Genomic DNA, 17,221 nt, shown 5'->3' with positions numbered 1-17,221 from the left:
GATGGCGGTGTTGAGAGGGAGTGGTGTGAGGAAATTTGGACCCTGAATTTTTTTTGTGATGATGCTTGATTTGGAAAGCAGAGAAGACCCTGAGATTATATCTTCAGGGTCGAATCTAGGGTCTGGTGTCGTAAGCCTCCGTGTCCTAAATAATCCCTCGATGCAGGTTATTTGCTGCGCGTTGTTTCAGCGGTAGATGCGACTGCAAGTTGGTCTGCAGATCCAAGGCTGGCTTACAGGAGAGTCGAAAAGTCGCGAGCAAGGGTTTTGATAAACACGCTCGATAAAGGTTCGGGAGCTGAAGTCCGATGTGCTTTCTGAAAATCGATCTTCAGGGCTGGAAGAGTCCAGAGAAGGAAGTCCAAGAGCAGATCTTTTTCCCAGTATCAGGATTCGGCTATGTAGGATGAGGTAGTGAGGGGCAGCGGCAGGATGCCAATGGTGGGACGTGACTGGATGACAGGCTTGACAGGAGACGCCCGGGATGATTTCAAGTCTTGGTTCTGGGGCATGGAACGGTCGAGACAGGTACAACAAGCCTTGAGGATGATATCGTTCCAGGTTTGTTTACTGGACAGTGGACAGATGAGGTAGAGACTTAGGTCAAACGGAAGATTGTATGTAGATGCCGGCGGGGTGTACAGAAGGAGTACAGATGATGATATTGTGTGATTGGAGGTTTCGTCCGAGGGCCGAAGATGGATGATGTCGTTCGAATGACTTCAGACGACACGTCGAGAAGTCTTGGATGACTTCGAAATGTGAGAGAGGTCAGGTGGGGTGAGTGTGTAGAAGGCAGGAGGAGGGAGGTCTCTTGTCTTATTGTTCAGAAGGAGAGGATAAGCGAACTAGAGACGAGGTGCTAGTTGCGATGACCAGGAACCTGTTGATTATTGTTCGAACTACTACAGTAAGAGGACAATCAAGTAAGAGTAATGCGAAGAGGGAAGGGCCGGATTATATGAACTACTGAAGTCGGCACCCGGTGAAGCCTAATTCAAAAAGAGACCGTACGAACGGACTCTAGTAGTCAGAGGTCGGGCATGGCATGGCATGGCATAGCTCTACAGTACACAGTAAGGATTACTCAGGCCATGCCGAGCATCCATCCGTCGACCCTAGAGTCACTAAATTTGATGCCCATGGCCCCGTAGCCTGCAGCCTGTCCCCCCGTCGTGGGCATCCCGTTCCCAGCCCAGCCGAGTCCCTGGGTTTCTCTTTTCGTTCCTTTGCTGGCTGCTGCCTGCTTCCGTGCTTCCCTTTTCCATTTCTGCAGCTCCACCACACCACGTAAATAATTATTACTGCACGATTCCTGCACCGCGCCCCGGTAGACTTACGAATACTGTAGAACAGCCACGCCGCCCTGAGCTGAGTAGAGCACATTCTCAGCAGACTGAAGCGGGCCGTCGTACTCGGATTGGAGCAGTCAAAGGTAAATAGTGAGAAATGGACAGATGAATCAGGCTTCAATTGAGCAGTCCTGCCCAACGGAGCCCCCTTCCTTAGGTAAAGGAAAGCCAAAGACAGTCTGATACTATTGGGTGGCTCTTGGCGCACCTTGGAGATATTTTCTTTCTTGTTACCCACATCAACCTCACTTTCTTTGTCCTTGGCAGGCATGCTCTGAGGGGGTTCCCAGTCAACAAGTGCCTGTTCTCCACGCTTGGGTATCAAGTTTCTCATCAAAGGCTGCAAAATACCCAGACGACTCCTCCGAGTCCTCGACACCAAGCCCTGAAGACAAGTTAAGAAGTCAAGACGCCAAGGCCCAGCACCCCCTAGCTACAGCCTGGACCGATTCTGCTGCAAAGTCTCGATCCTCGGCAACAGTCAACTCCTTGCGCGAAGTCCTGCCCTACAAACAATAGTAGTAACGGCCACTACTTACGGTGCCCCCTAAGGTAGTAGTGCGAATGCTGAGAACCCTATGCGCGCACATGCTCAGCGCTGCCGAATACCCAGCGAAGCCTATTCGAAGAAGCCCTCAAGCGCCGATTCAGAGGCCACTGACTGACCACTGCCGTTCCTGCGATGCACTACTGTAACTTAAATGACCTGACCACGAGGAAGAGGAGGAGGTTCCTTTTGGTTAATGTTTAACAGAAGGCAAATACTCTCGCAACCATGGCTTCAATGCCTACTGAATCCAGAGGTCCGGTTGGGCGGCATGGCAAGATCGGATGTGACGGGTGTGTCAAGTTTCAAGATCGCGGCGACAAATGAACAGCTTGGATCGAGGACAGATGAAAATAGTGTATGGGAAAGGGGGGCCAAGGGCAATCAAGAAAATCCCATGTGCTCCTCATCCCCGTCCCTCTGTTCCTCTCCTCGATCGTCAACCCCTCATCTGCGACATCCCACCAAACCGAAACGAAACAAACTACCCAAGTATCAACATCAGACAAGAAAAGCCCACGTTTCTTGGTCTCTTCGCTTCCCCGCACTTTGAAAATAAACATCTTGAAACGAAGGTACACTTCTGTATGGGTACGGCATGTTGCCTGCTTGCTTGCTCGCTCGTATGATTTCCGCAGCAACAAAATGGAAAATCGTATCATGGCGCTGCCTCAGCTGTCATGTCGTGTCGTGCTATGCTGTGCTGTATTGCGCACAGTCAGATAAGCAGACGAAGCCCGTGAGGGTTTAAAGTGCTGTGATAGATTAAAATGGCTAAAAAAGGCCTTATTTCGCGACTCCACAGTCGGGCATTAATATATCTGCAGAGGACAGAGGATTTCACAAAAGTATCGAGTAGTGTTGCGAATCCCGAGGCGCAAGCACAGAGAGCCTTTTGATCCGTGTGTACGTGTCATGGATCCGTAGTGAACTGCTTTTGACTCTCCGTGAGATCTTGACAACCGAACTCTCTGTATACTTTTTTCCAGACGATCAACAAGTTATTGTGGACTTGAATTGCATTCCTAGTCTACAAAAGTCCGACCTCAACCTCGCTGTTGCCGACTCATGGACCTCGCTAACTGGAATGCGAGTGGACGTCTCGCCGATTTGTGTGCATCCTTAAGGTATGTTTTTGACTTCCTCACAGAGTCACATCACATGTGTTATTTTAAGCCTTCTTAAATACCCCCCATCGAAGTCCCATGCACGCTTGACGGTGACAGTAGTAATGACACTGGGTTTGCGTTTCACTTCCGAACCCGAACACCGTAAACTGAAAGTGACAAGTATCCGGTGCCACGCGGTGCCCTGACATACCTAGGTAAATTATGTCCTGTCAAAGTCAAAAATGTAGCAGCCGGCATCACTCGTTCGGTCACCACCTCACTTACTCAAGTCCTAAAAAGCTAGTCGGTGGGAGCAGAGTCGGGAGGAAACGAGTTCGACGTGCTCGGCTGGGCCACGAACTACTCACAGGGGCAGTTATCAAAGTAAGAAATCGGAGTGTCGGAATCGAAATTGAAATCATATCCCTCACTCAGTCACTCAGCCAACCTGCCGCGTATGCCTTCAGCACGCGTACTCTACTTTCTCACTTTACTTTCATTCTTTCTCGATTTCAGGTCATCTGCTGCATACCAATGCCATACCAATACCAGTGAGGTATTTTCCCAACCCTTCCCTCCCTTCCATTCATATGCTCTCTCGTCCTCATTCCGTTCCGGTCCGTCCCCCATCCCTTCCTCCCATACCTACCAACCCACCTCGCATCCAACTTCTTTCTCCATCACATCCGGCTACCTACATCACATTGCATTACTCTGTAGTCAGTCATAGGTAAAATATGCAGCTGGGAGTCACAGGACGCCTCGTGCCCCCATCGCTTCTCGGCATGTGTAGGCCGAGCCGCATTCTGCAATCGATGCATGCAGACATACGAGTACGATGGCTTCTACAGTACTCATACCTAGCCTGGTGAAATTAGGTATCATGATTCTTCTCATCCGTTCCGTTCCATCCATGTATTCCGGCCGCGCAAGAAAGCAAGCAGCCACCCGCTTGCGGGCTTGAGGGGCTTGCATGAAAGAGTAGGTCGGGTGTGACGGGATGCAAGCCCACCTAAGGTAAATTACCTATATTCGCAACGGTGATATGTAGGTTAGTTCAAGCCACAATTACCTAGGTAGGGAGTCTTTTAGGCTATTAGTTAGTCAAATGCACACTTGGTAAGGTATTATTGCTGGAATGTTCTGTGGTGTAGGTAGATCTGTAGGAATTTTGGAGAGTCTAGATGTTTCTGGATTCGGGTGCTGGAGATGGCTTGATGGTACTTGGAATATTTTCAAGTTGATTGGAGGGAATTTAAGAGGAGTGGCGGAAGGAGGTTGAAAATGGAAAGTGGCGGGAACGAGGGAGGAAGCTCGCTTAGGTTGTTTGACGTGGTTCTAGAAGCTGAGGAAATATATTGACGAAGGAGTGCAGTCTGACGATGAGGCTGAGAATAGCACCGAGACGAAACTCACTGTGAAGTACTCCTCCCCGACAGAAAGGTTAAGAATATTCCTAGTCTTCAGAGAAGAAAAACCCTCTGGTGTGATGGTGCGTCTTCTCTAGATGTGAGAGGTACCGACAATCAGTTCTGGACTTCGAATCTGATTCTAGAAACTCCTTCCCACTAAGTGAAAATCCAGACCTTCTTTCCCTTCCCTTCCATCCCTCCACGACTTTGAGCCTCCACTTCGACAAAACATTCCCTTCTCAAACCCGCCCTCCTCTACTTGTACCTGCTAGTAGCAAGTAGAAAAGTAGGAAAGAAAAATAGAACCTCAAGCGGCTCAACACTTAGCCAGTCCTCTACCCAACCCAATCCACTCAATTCCATTCCACTTCCCTCCAACTATCCGATCCAGCCATTCGGTACACTACCTACGCTAGCATCTCTGATCGTCATGTTCTCGCTCCATCCCGCCGCTCACACTACACTAGAGACTAGATAACCATCCATCTCCATTCTAGAAGCCCCAAAAGAACGTCATTGCACCTCGATTTCTCCGCCTTCATGAGGCTCTCGACTTCTTGTTTTGTCATTCGCGCTTCTGGACGAGATTCTGGAAGGTCCAGCAAGTCTGGATGCGCTTCGTTGGTATGCTGGTTGAAGAGTTTAGATTTTGATGGTTGATGACTTGGATAGGTTTGATTTAGGGATGAAGAGATAGGATGGGATGGGCGGGTCGAGCCTTGCTGGTGAGTCTTGTTTGGTAAGTCTACTACTGCTGGCTGGGATTGCCCCTTTTGTCGTAAGTTATAGGCGGATAGACACTGTCGTGTTTTCGTATTTCTCGAGTTTCTACCTCTTTCTGAGTATTTCGGGGCTTTGGAATAGCTGCTCTCAATTTTGCTCCGATTTTCTAGCTGTTTGTACTAAATGGGAGAGTTTTGATATTTTCGAGTCTAGATGAGGTTGGACTTTCAGATGCCTCTGTATCCTGATGCCATGATACATACATCTTGATTCTCTGGCATCATCTTTGACGTTCAGAATTTCAATCAGGTTCTTCCTGAGCCGCATTATTGCCTTCCCCTTTGAGGGCTCCGAGGAAAGAAGTACTTCGGAGAGGAAGGTCTTGTACTCTTCCGACCATGGCTTGAACAGTGAAGACAGCGGTTGATGTATTTGCCGATATCTCAGCGGTAGCATTACCATATCAACGAGTCTAGCTTTCATGCAGAGTATTGACCCCTTTACTTGTGATTTATCTTTGTGAGTTAGGCCAGATCAGAAATGTTTGCTTGAATCCGTGATGTTTGTTACGGTTATTGTCATATGTTGATGGAAAAGTAACCCTCTGAACACATGATACATTTCCCAGTTTCAATAAAAAAGGGGTAACCAGATGAAACTTCGACAGATTAGTAGGCACCTGTGTAGTTGGAAGTTTCATAGCAACATCATAGTTCACCAACTCGCAAGGCCGAGCCGCAGATGATAGTCCCACAAGCGGGCTCAAATATAGCTTCAACAACAAAGCCACAACATGGGTACTTCTTAAACCACACGCGATTGTTCTTAGTATAACTCTCAAAGATGATTGGTTGATGAGTGATTGATGAGATTTTTGTTGCTATTATATTCAAGTTACTATGAACGTCTTCGCGCCATATCCGGTGTTACGTTCCTTGTTCTATTGACTTTGCAATTTAACACCACTCTCTCCCAAATAATGACTAAAAACTTGGTAGAGATTCCCATCTCGATACGACCTCTCAGAGACCGAACAACAAAACCGAAAGGACCCCAATCGAACAAATGTTTAGCACAAGCAGTTAAAGCAGCAGTCAAGCACTTCCACCTCCAATATGTATGTACCCCTACAGTACTTGCATCTGAACCAGCCACACCAAACCAGACACGAAAAACAACGGAACCAATTCCTCCATTCCTCCTATCTCAGCTGTAGTACAGAAGCCACAGCAAACCTGCATGCTGACAAGACAAGAATCTCACATCTAAGACAACGCAAGGGAGACTTTTCACCTCCACGTGGATATGCATGCATGTCCGCCGCAGCCGCAGCCGCATTCCCCGATCCTCGAATCACATCCTGCTTCTAGAACGATCATGGAAGGTCTTCCTGTCCTGAAAAAGAATGCAGGTCTTGCAATGCAATGCAGCAGGTGTGTAAGACATGCAAGGGACTGACTGACTGGCTGATTATGGTCCCCTGAAGAAGAAAACCTGATTCATCTAAGTGCGCTTCTGTAGAACGCTAGAATATGCAGAGAACATGCACGGAAGGACGGCGAAAGAGTGGTGCATGTTTCTATGCAGATGAGGGTATATAACAGATTGGTTGAATGGATGAAACGGGAAGGCCGGGCCGGATGGAGAGCATGTCGTGTCGTGTCACAGAGGGTTTTGGTGGGTGATGGGACGGCGTGCTGTCTGTATGTGCGTGACTGAGAGCTGACAGTCTATGAGGTGAGCGAATTTTTCTTTGTTCGGGATGTCGATTGGTTGGTATGCATGGTGCTTATGAGAAGAGATATCAGATTTGGGAAGGTTGACTTTGTCTGCCGTTGAAGGTTAAGCGAGTCTTGGTAGTCGTTTTTGGGAAGGCCAGGAACTGGGATAGTAGGGGCATTGTCGGATTGAGAATGCTCAAGGTTACGTGTAACCAGACTATGCATGTGTGGAGTCTCAGACCTTCCTTCCGGAGTGCATTGATTGAGAGGAAGTGCTGATCCGTGCTTGTCTCCGAGCTTGTACATGCGGCATGGAGATATGAACAGTACCGTAAGTAAAGGGCAAAACGGAAAGATGTAACGGAACTTCGTTTTCGAATGTTTAATTTCTCTCCTCTCACACTGCAATGCATCTACTTGCGCAAACCAACTTTCTACTCCATATGTATCACAAAATCACACCTTCACTCATATCCATCTTGCTCGCTCGCTACCTGGCTCCAGTGCGAAATCTACGCATCGTGGAAAAAGCGCCAGGAAAATCAACGAAATCAAAAAAGAAAGGACTAATATCTATACAATGACTCTTCTTTCGCTCTTCTCCTTCCCCCGCACGCTCTAGAGTGGGAGGAAGGGAATCGCTGCGGGCACAGCGTCTCGCAGAACGCACATCCCCAAGTCTGGAAGTGTTATCAAACAAGCAAGAAGCAAGCAGGCTATGAATCTCATCCAATCCCTTCATGCAATCCTTCCTCTCATGCTCCTAGCGTCTCTCGTTCCGCCCTCTTAATGTATTCTTCTCTGATGGCCACATCCATCACTCCATTTCTCTATCGCAATAGGTGAAAAGAATTTGGTAGCATCCATGGCAACCAGGGAATCAATCGACCAATCAAGCAACTCAACCCGCATTCAGTAAACACAGCAAGGAAACAATCAGACTAAGGAGAGTCGTAACGTCATGACAGGTTAGAAAGAAGTAAAAGGAAATGTTCAAGTCCGTGTCGGACAAATTTGTATGTATGCTTGTGCTTTGCCCAGCAACTCGCTCATCCAGAATCTGGCACAGCCTTCAAGGCGCGGAGAACAAAAAACACATCGCTAGGCCGCCCGCTTCGCCAATTTACACAAAGAAATGAATGAGTTTGCTTGCTCAAGAGCCGATTAAATCACATCACAGCACAACATCCACAGCCTCCCTTTTTCGAATCTTCGGGTAGGTCTTGCACTCTGACAGGCGGTTTCGGACTTGGTAATGGACCCACGCCCATAGGTATACCAGTATGGATTTTTGGCATCGTTGAATAGCTCCCGGTTCCGGCTGTACCTGGCCGTCCTGTGCTTAATGCAGGGCTCTTTGGACCTCCTCGTAATGGCCACTCTGGATCTAATGACTGCTCGGGTTTCTTCTCTGCTTCTACCTCTGCTGCTGGAGCCGCTGGAGCCGCTGGGGGCTCTGGTGTACGAGGACTTTCGTCGTTCAGAGGCCTAAAAGCTGTGTCATATGTATTTCCGAATTTGCCCTCTTTCTCCCACTGTTCCTGCTGTAGACGTCTGGCAACCGTTGGGAGAAGTTGTTGATCGGGTGGTAATCGGGGGTCTGGTTTGAACATCGTTGCCAGCCACGGAGGATCTCCCTCAGGCCGCTTGCTGATGCTGTTGCTTGGGCCAAGCTCGCCAGATCGAGTTGGCGGTCTCTGCCCTGCTGCATTAACTTGGTTCGAACCAGATCTCGTTTTTGGCCGCTGAGAAGCCGAGGCAGCACGATTTGCAGGTACGGAGCCTTTCCTCAAGGGGGTCTTCTTTGTTGGAGAGTTTTCGGAGAGTAGCCGTTTAGCAGGAGTTGGTGTTGCTACTGGATCTTCAACGCCCTTAATACTCTGGCTCCGTCCGCGGGATTTTGAATATGATATCGAGTCTTCCTCCACTAGGCCTGATCTGCGGATCGGGGTATCACGCTCCAGATGTTGAAGTGGTATAGGAAGAGGGCTGGTCTTCATAACCGGTATGCGTGAAACACCTTTCACTCCCCCACTAACGTCCTGGTAAATATCCCCTTGATCCTCAGCAGCTTCTCCTGGAAGTCGTAAATCCCACACATTATTTTCTGGGGCCTCTTCTTCCTCAGTAGGAAATGAGCCAACACGCTGCCGCTTTTGGGCCTGCTCGCTTCTCAATCCGTTTCCTTGCTGGTCCCTACTGTGCTCTCGCCGACTGGATTTACTGGGTGCGCGAGCTCGAGGAAGAATTATGCCTGCAGCTTGAAGTTCCTGGCTTTCGATGCGCGCAAGTTTGTCTCTATGTATCCAACGCGAGCGTTCCGGATCATCATCTTCGAATTGCTCCGTATTGGCCTGCTTCACATCACTGTAATCAATGCTATTAATCCCGCTTCTGTTCGGCCCGTAGAGATCGAGTAGACTATCCGGAGCACTTCCAGTCTCGCTGATACTGCTATCCTTGCGATTCAACGCATTTACTCGTGCGGGTGCTAAATATCCACTTTCTGCGGAACGAGCTGAGTTGTATTCGGGTCTTCGCTGTGTCAGATCTGTACGAGATGTTTGGTGGCCCAGGGCGTGACCATTCGTGTTAGACAGAGGTGGTTTGCTGTATTCCGATAGTTTTTGGGAATTCTGTAGAGAAGATGGGTCAGTATATGCTCCAACCACAAAAAGGAGAGTCGTTAAGGGTCTCCAACACTGACTTCTAATTGTGATGGCACAGCGTAGTTCCAGGATTGCTGGCCTCCATGGGAACTACTCGGAGGTGTGAGAGAACTGGGGGCTTGCGGCGCGGAGACCGCAGCCATCTTGACTTCAGGCTTCTCTAAGCCAAAGTTGAAGGAATCAATCTTGACGGTTGTTGTTGTGTCTTGTAGGATATGCGTCGTCCGCAAACGAGGATCAGTGTGGCTTTGACTAGGCGGAATGAGGATAGAAGAATGTCTCTGAAGATACAGAATTAGACTCGAACGAGAGACGGAAAGAAACCGCCAGCAGATGTGTTTTTATGAGGATCCAGACAAAGCACAGGACCGTCACCAAAGATCCAAACCGGACAACTGATAGGAGGAAGGGTTGGTGTCCTAGGGCGGAGGACGTGCGTTGGAGTTCCGGCTGTGGCGCGAAACAAGAACAATTGCCTGGAAAGACTGGAATCGGAGAAGTGATTGCGCCAAGGAGTGACTTCTGAGGGGATTCGCGACGTTTGCAGAGGGTAGGGCGCGGGGGATGAGAGCGGGAAGTGAGGTTTCTTTGTATTCCCCTACTACTGCGTTTTGCGAAAGGAGACGACCAAGGAGGGAAGCTCAAATGTTGTCTTGCCGCATTGGAAGCTTAGCGATCGGGGGCTAATTAAGATGGGGGGGCAGGGCCGAGGCTGACGCCGCAAGCTGGCTCTGGCGATTCGCAGCAACAACACAAAGAAAGGAGAACAAGAGACTGTCCACGGCAAAGCTCAACGATACGATAACACGTCTTATTATACGTATATAAGCTTGCCAGTGACATTGGATGCCCGAACCACAACAATGCGATCCAGGGCATCCTGTCCGTCCCCTCCCGACAATCACCCAGATCGCATACGCGAAATTTGATATATCCTCAACACATCGCTCTGGAGTTCCAGCCGGGACACCCCAAACACATACAGCCGGCCTTTGATACCCCGATGGATCAGTCCTCCGATCTTCGACCATCAAACTTTTAGTCTGCGAATCTGTCGCTGCGCTGGATGCCCAAGGGATGACTGAACATAATTTTCCTTAGCTACGAATAGCTGCCTGGCTAGCATAGAAAGCTGGGACGTTGACTCTCAATCACCTAGCCACCGAGTCCGATACTTTCAACCAGATTTGCTTGAAGCTCCTCAAGTCGAGTAGAGCACATATTCCAGGCGTTCCTCGCTATACCCCAGCTTTCCATCCCCACTATTCCTCAAAATGTCCGACACGCAACCAACAACACGCAGAACCCGATTTGTTTGCATCTCGGATACTCATAATGCCTGTCCTGGTGGAGCCTTTAACCTACCCAAGGGAGATGTTCTTATATGTGCTGGCGATATGACCAACCAAGGTTCCTTGTCGGAACTGAAAAAGACAGTTGACTGGCTGGAAGAAGCAGACTTTGAGGAGAAAATCATTGTTGCTGGTATGCATACCCATGCTTTACCAATTCTTCTGGAAGGTGGATCTCTTGTTCGCCGCCTTCCGACTTGATTGCAGTAAATAATTCCAGCATATTGCAAATCATTAACATACATACATAGGCAACCACGACATAACTCTAGATTCCAAATTCTATGCCCAGTATGGTTCACACTTTCACAATCAAAATCCACAGGACCCGAGACAATGTCAAAGGCTTCTGGAGCAGTCTCCATCAATTACATGGCTAAAGCACGCAGCCGCTGTGGTCAAGCTCACTACCGGTCCACATACGACATTCAAGATATTTGGTTCTCCATACTCTCCTGTAGACGGCATGTGGGCTTTTGGATACAACGCCGATGAAGCAAAGTACATTTGGGATCCGATACCTCTCGATACGGATATAATTCTTACGCATACTCCGCCAAAGTACCATTGCGATCAGAGGACACACGCGAAGGCAGTGGGATGTGACACCTTACGCGAAGCTTTATGGAAAGTTCGGCCAAGACTGGCAATATGTGGTCATGTCCATGAAGGGCGAGGTGCTGAGCGTGTTCACTGGGGGCCTATAGACGAAGACAAAGTCGAACGATGGGAAGACCCGGGCCGAAACAACAAGAAGATCTCACTAGTTGATCTGACAGCTAAAAGGCGAAATCCGCTCGAGAATGACGGTAAGTTAGAACGAAAAGAAACGTGCATTGTCAATGCAGCAATCGTAGCTTCAAGCTATCCTCACACTGGCGGAAGAAAGTTCAACAAACCAATTGTGGTCGACCTTGATTTGCCAGTGTGGGAGGAGGAGTGAACCTCTAAGGCTGAGGTTCTAACTTTACCTTCAAATCAGCATCACTTGCAATATGATTACCTCTCCGTTTCATTGTTATTCAAGCTTCTGAGGACATTCCTGCTTTGATTTATCGAGCCCTGCCAAGTGTATCGGCAACATTTTTAGACAATCAAACACAAGATAGAAGTCCAAGAGCTCGTCGCTGCGCCGAGTGGAGTGACCAAGAGTTGGCCCCGGCAACTGTGACGTCGACAGAAAGGGCCGATCATTTCACTTACTCCTTCCCCATACGGCGTTCTGGACTTTGTGCTTTGGGGGCCCAGAGGCAGTTATACTAAAATTACGTCTTTGCGGGTCTTCACCAAGAGAAGGCCAGACTACCATGGACTACCATTCGATATGCTCGAAGGTACGATGAACCTGTCTCCAACTTTTTCTGACTGCCTGGTGTTCTGTTGGCGTAATTCGTTTCATTTCGTTGACACATCCAGCACTGCTGGCTTTGCAAGACGTCCTGCTATCACAGCTGGAGGACATACGAGCAGACTTTTGAGTTAGAACCTTAAACGAAGATTATTTTTCATACCTGTTTAATCAAAATTCTTCAGCCTAGCAGTACTTAGGTACGCTTTCAGATCGTTGTAGTGCTGGTGTGCGGAGGCTGTTTGACATCCGGTTCAGCACTAATACCTCGCCTCCAGAAGTTCGTTGTGCTAGTGGCACCACATTTGAGATCGCAATGGAAATTTTGCTTCAAGATATCAGACTGAGCTCTCCGTACACCTCTCCCAGGTTGGACTTAAGATTGGCCGCGCGAGAGGTGGAGTTTTTTTTGCCCCTCCGCGTTGAGCTACAATAGCGGCCCATCCTTTCATACCTTACCTCAAGCATCATACACTTTCTACTGGGATGGCCCCCATCTCAATCTTCTACAAGCCTTCTGCGTGCCATGGTCCTGTTACCGCAGTGGAGGTTCCTCTCTTGGACTTGGAGCTATGTCTTAGTGTTTGGATAGCTACCCCTTTTCTACTTTCGCTGCAAGCTGCAATACCTTTAAACCAGGCGGGTTGAGACCGGCTCCGATCTGTGATACACCTGATACAGATTCCTGTTGACGTGGTTCTCGGTGTCCAGGCAAGCTCCTCAAGCCTAAACTAGGTCGCGTATGTTCAATATCGCACATAACGTCCCCAGATCTTTCGTTTTTGTCTTCTGTCTCCCCCTTTTCTTGCCAAATACTCTGTCGATCACGCTGCGGCAATCCTCGTAAGTAATGTTCGCCTCTCTACCTGCCTCCGAGACTAATAACCCATGCTGCTTAACCAGACCAGAGGAATTTCGTTTCTTTAAGATGGCAAAGTCAGCTCCATCTGTGCTTTTCAGCCTCATTGCAATCTTGTTCTTGTTCCAAATCACGTCCTGCTCACCAATTGCGAATAATGATGAGCCAGGCCGCGGGAAAGCTGAAATTGACGGAAACTTGACCTTCGTCGACAATGTCGACACACCCGGTGGTCCAGATAACGTTGATCTAACAGTCGACAAAGCTGCATCTGCTTCTATCCCAGCAACTAGCCCTGCTGCTAGTAAACGGCCCCTGCGCGAGTCCATAACGTATGTTACCCAGGAAGCTATTGAAGCCTACGAGAAACATGGCGACTGCTACCCTGCTTTCTTTGACATCACCGAGGACAACCTCCAACAAGCAAACTTATCGCTCTGGTTCAATGACTTCCTTGTCTCAAAGCAGAGAGCAAATCCTCAGGCATATGACCAATTTGGCGAAATATCCCTTTACGCTCGAGAGATCATGCAGACTTCTGGCTTCGAATGTAACCTTCAATCCAAGGGTTGCAATCGCGTGCCTTCTTGCAGAGATGTCACCGACCACCTTGAGAGGCGGAACTTGGGCCTCTCTACTGCTGAGCTTTTGGACCAAACGAGAAAGATATACTTCACGTTCACGCAATTGGATTCCATTGCCAAGTATATCTCGACAATGCACGTAAGTAGAAGCTGAGAAGTCTCACGGATAAATTATCTAATCCAAGATAGGAGCTTCTCGGTACTACTCAGTCTAACATCAATGGTTTCATCATGTCACTGATTACTGATTTCACCACACAATCAAGTACAGATAGCGAGATCGCTTGCGCACTGATCAAATTTGGTTACGAGATGGGTTTCCAGATCGCCCAGACGGCCCTATCATTCGGTCTTGGTTCCATCCCTAGCGGAGCTGGAGAGTATGTTCTTGCTGGTGACAAGATTGTGAAAGCAGGACAGAATAAAAAGCAACAGGAGTTTGCCGCTAACAGTCACTGGATTTGGACCGGCTTAGATCTCGTTCACAAAGTTGCGCAGATGGAAATGGCTTTCGAAGGGATGAAGTGGACTGATGATTGGTACGGTGCAAATGCGGAAATGGAGAAGAAGAACTATCATCTCGTAATGGCGCAAGCCTATGTTGGTGGTTTGTGTGCTGAAGTTGGTGGAGATATGCCAAATCAGAACTGGGAACGAGCGACCAAAATGGCGTCCTATGCGTCCAAAGGCTTCATGGACATGAGAGCCATCCTAGAGAGATTGATGAAAACTCTCTCCAAAGGTAATGGTTTGAAGAACGGTATATCGTACCTCTCCTTATACCTTGAGCATGACGAGATGTTCAAGGCCGTACAACGTCTGAAGCAAGGCCACTCTGTCTACGAGAGGTATTTTGACAACATTGTCCAGCATAAAAATTTCTTGCTAACTGCTTCTAGCACCATGACCCAGCGCTTCAAAGAATCGCTCATCACATCTGCCTTGGCGAACAGCAAATGCTACCAGAAGTGTGCCAACAGACCTGGTGATATAAAAGCACAGGATGCCTGCAAGTCCAAATGGGCCAATGTTGATAGTCGATACTGTCCAGAGGACGACGAGTTCACTGCTTGTCAGGTGCAATGCTTCACAACACAAACCGTTGGCAATCGTGAGAGAACGCTCATCGGCAAGATGGCTTTGCCACAATACGCGCTCTCGGTAAAGCAACTGCTCAAGGACTCTCTACACCACTACCACGAGACTGGAAACGCACCACCCGCCCTTGGACAGCTCGCAGGGAATGGATCCAGTGACATTTTGGCCTTAGAACGAACCCTTAACACCGAAGTCAGCGGTCTCGCACTACCTGTCTGCCACTCGGCCAATGTCAAGCTCACTGAATTCGACGACAAGATCCACTACGGACTGAAGTACACCCAGAACCAGCAATTCCCATGCTCTTGCGGCGATTGGAGATCAAACGAGACACAGCCCTTCCTGGCAAGGCTGGGACTGGCTGCAAACCAGTCCGATTTCCAAACTGGCGCTGCCAAAGAGCTATTCACTCAGATCTGTCCACACGTAAGTCAACACAAATTTCACACCCCCCTCACTTCCAGCAACAATAACACCAGACAAACAACTAACCACCTCCCCCCCTTCTCAGAACCTCAAGAAACACGCACCCCTAACCCGCTACCTCGCCTACTGCAACCTAGGGATCCAATTCCCCGACAAATCCACGGGCGGCGGGCCAGCCAAGTACCCCTCCTCGCACCCCGACCACTGGGTGCACAACATGCACCAGATCAAGACCGGGCGCGGAGCCCACCGCCACTGCGAGGTCATCGCCGAGCAGGTCAATGACATGGATGAGAAGGCGGGCAATATGGCGTTCTGTAGGAAGAAGACGAGGGAGATGGCGGAGGTTATTAAGGAGGGGAGGGCGCATGCGGAGAATTTGAGGGGGGGGTTTGTGGTGAGCTATAAGGAGGCTTGTAGGAGGTTTTTGAAGGATAATAAGGCGTAGATGGGGATGATCTTTTTGTCTATTGCTTGGTGGCTCTTGATGTGTCGGCTGGCAGTATCGCGGCTTCTGAGCCTCGGCACCAGCCTTCTTGATCTTCGATTCTGGGAACTCTCCATGGGGTATGGCGTTTATCAGGGCTTTTAAAGAACTTATAAATTCGAAAAGGACTGTGACAGTTGCGATGGGGTTTAGATTTGGAGTTGAAGTTAGTGGTTTTTAGACTTGTCTCTCATTCCATTTTAGACAGAAACGTTGCCGTTCACTGTATACATAGTATAACAGTTGAATATGATTAATCATAATATAATGAAAAAACATATCAAAAGTACACATCCGTACTCTAGACATCTATCTGTATTTTGAGCCTCATATCTTTATGCCGTACTGTAGTGGATAATGCACGTTGGACTTGGCCTTCGCCTTCAGTTACATACCTGCCTAGGTACAGAGTTACGGACGGGTAATACACAGATGAATTTGAGTTTAAGAAGTGATGCTTTCTGTCCTAGATTAGAATCAAGATCTCTAACTCCAAATAAAGTACCAGTACCAGTACCAATACCAATACTGCTAGCATCAATACCAATACACTACTAGCATCAATACCAATACCAACACGCTACCAGAACCAGCACCCATCCCCGCACCGCACCGTACCGCAACCCCGCATCAGCTAGTCCGCCTATCTACCTGCAAGATAGATACCCTCGATACCTTACATATGTATATGCAAATTTGGCTTTTCTGGCGTCTGTATCTGCATGTATCTATCTATCTATGTACGAATATGCATGCATCCCTCGTGCGAACCTACTACTGCAGATAAAACAAGGGTTCAAGGGTTCACTCACTCTGCAGTGAAGTGATTAAGTTACCTACCTACTTACTTTACCAGGGAGGCTCGGCAGGGAGGGTAAGGTATCTCAGATGCAAGCAAGCGCTGGCTTCTCAACCAATAATAGATACTTTGGGATTTTAGGTAGGATGCTAGCTGCTGGCTGGTGACTGGTTAAGCGGGAATGCGGGTTGGATCACATTTTTCTCTTTTTTTTCTACTGTAGTCTGTATCTATCTTTGGGGGGTTTTGGTATGGATATGGGGTAGGTAGGTATTTAGTGTTTAAATTGGGATTTTGAGTTTGGGTTTGAGAAGGAGTATTGTCAAGCTCTAGGTAGGATACTGGGAGCTTCAGTTTCTGGGTTTGGATTTGGATTTTGCATGAGAGGAAGGGGGGAGGAGGTCGTGAATCTGGCCTCCTCCTCCTCCCGCCAGGGCAGACTGCCAGCACAGAATGGATCTGTACCCCGCCTTTTCTGGACCCCCACTTCCAACCTTGGAAGCTCAACTCCCGTCCGTCGTCTCAGCAGTTACCCACCCTACCGTACCCACGCATATGACGATATTTAGAGCTACATGCATACAGAGTAAAGAGTAGTTACGTATCTGGATGAATGATGGATTGTGAAACTGAATGATCCACTTGCAGATAAATATGATGCGTGGCGTATGATATCTGTGTCGGAGGAGGAGCGTGGTGGGGTTAGCGGGGTAGGGTAGGTAAGGTATGGACATT

At 48.5% G+C, this 17,221-nt stretch overlaps 4 protein-coding genes across 4 annotated transcripts; 3 read left to right on the top strand and 1 right to left on the bottom strand.

Moving 5' to 3' along the window:
- Positions 1-6,008: 6,008 nt before the first annotated feature.
- ONS95_006582 (uncharacterized protein) lies at positions 6,009-6,359 on the top strand (the record flags this gene model as incomplete). The annotated part of the gene is made up of 1 exon (XM_058500048.1): positions 6,009-6,359. One exon carries the CDS (start codon positions 6,009-6,011, stop codon positions 6,357-6,359), a length of 351 nt encoding a protein of 116 aa, XP_058349883.1.
- Positions 6,360-7,230: 871 nt separating this feature from the next.
- On the bottom strand, positions 7,231-10,170 carry ONS95_015038 (uncharacterized protein). Its single transcript, XM_058508723.1, has 2 exons — positions 9,572-10,170; positions 7,231-9,500 (listed from the first exon to the last, which is right to left on the bottom strand). Exons 1-2 carry the CDS (start codon positions 9,674-9,676, stop codon positions 8,034-8,036), a joined length of 1,572 nt encoding a protein of 523 aa, XP_058349882.1. The 5' UTR covers positions 9,677-10,170; the 3' UTR covers positions 7,231-8,033.
- Positions 10,171-10,807: 637 nt separating this feature from the next.
- ONS95_006581 (uncharacterized protein) lies at positions 10,808-11,828 on the top strand (the record flags this gene model as incomplete). The annotated part of the gene is made up of 2 exons (XM_058500047.1): positions 10,808-11,018; positions 11,137-11,828. The coding sequence occupies 2 exons, from the start codon at positions 10,808-10,810 to the stop codon at positions 11,826-11,828; spliced, it is 903 nt and encodes a 300-aa protein (XP_058349881.1).
- A 1,147-nt stretch (positions 11,829-12,975) lies between these two features.
- Positions 12,976-15,648, top strand: ONS95_006580 (uncharacterized protein; the record flags this gene model as incomplete). The annotated part of the gene is made up of 5 exons (XM_058500046.1): positions 12,976-13,076; positions 13,137-13,815; positions 13,866-14,524; positions 14,576-15,200; positions 15,286-15,648. The coding sequence occupies 5 exons, from the start codon at positions 12,976-12,978 to the stop codon at positions 15,646-15,648; spliced, it is 2,427 nt and encodes an 808-aa protein (XP_058349880.1).
- Between the last annotated feature and the right edge of the window lie 1,573 nt (positions 15,649-17,221).

Source organism: Cadophora gregata, assembly GCF_030347475.1.
Source record: "Cadophora gregata isolate MNR1 chromosome Unknown scaffold_18, whole genome shotgun sequence".
NCBI classification, from domain to species: Eukaryota; Fungi; Ascomycota; class Leotiomycetes; order Helotiales; family Ploettnerulaceae; genus Cadophora; species Cadophora gregata.
The sequence above is the reverse complement of the archived record's forward strand: the minus strand, read 5'-3'. Positions and strand labels throughout refer to the sequence as shown.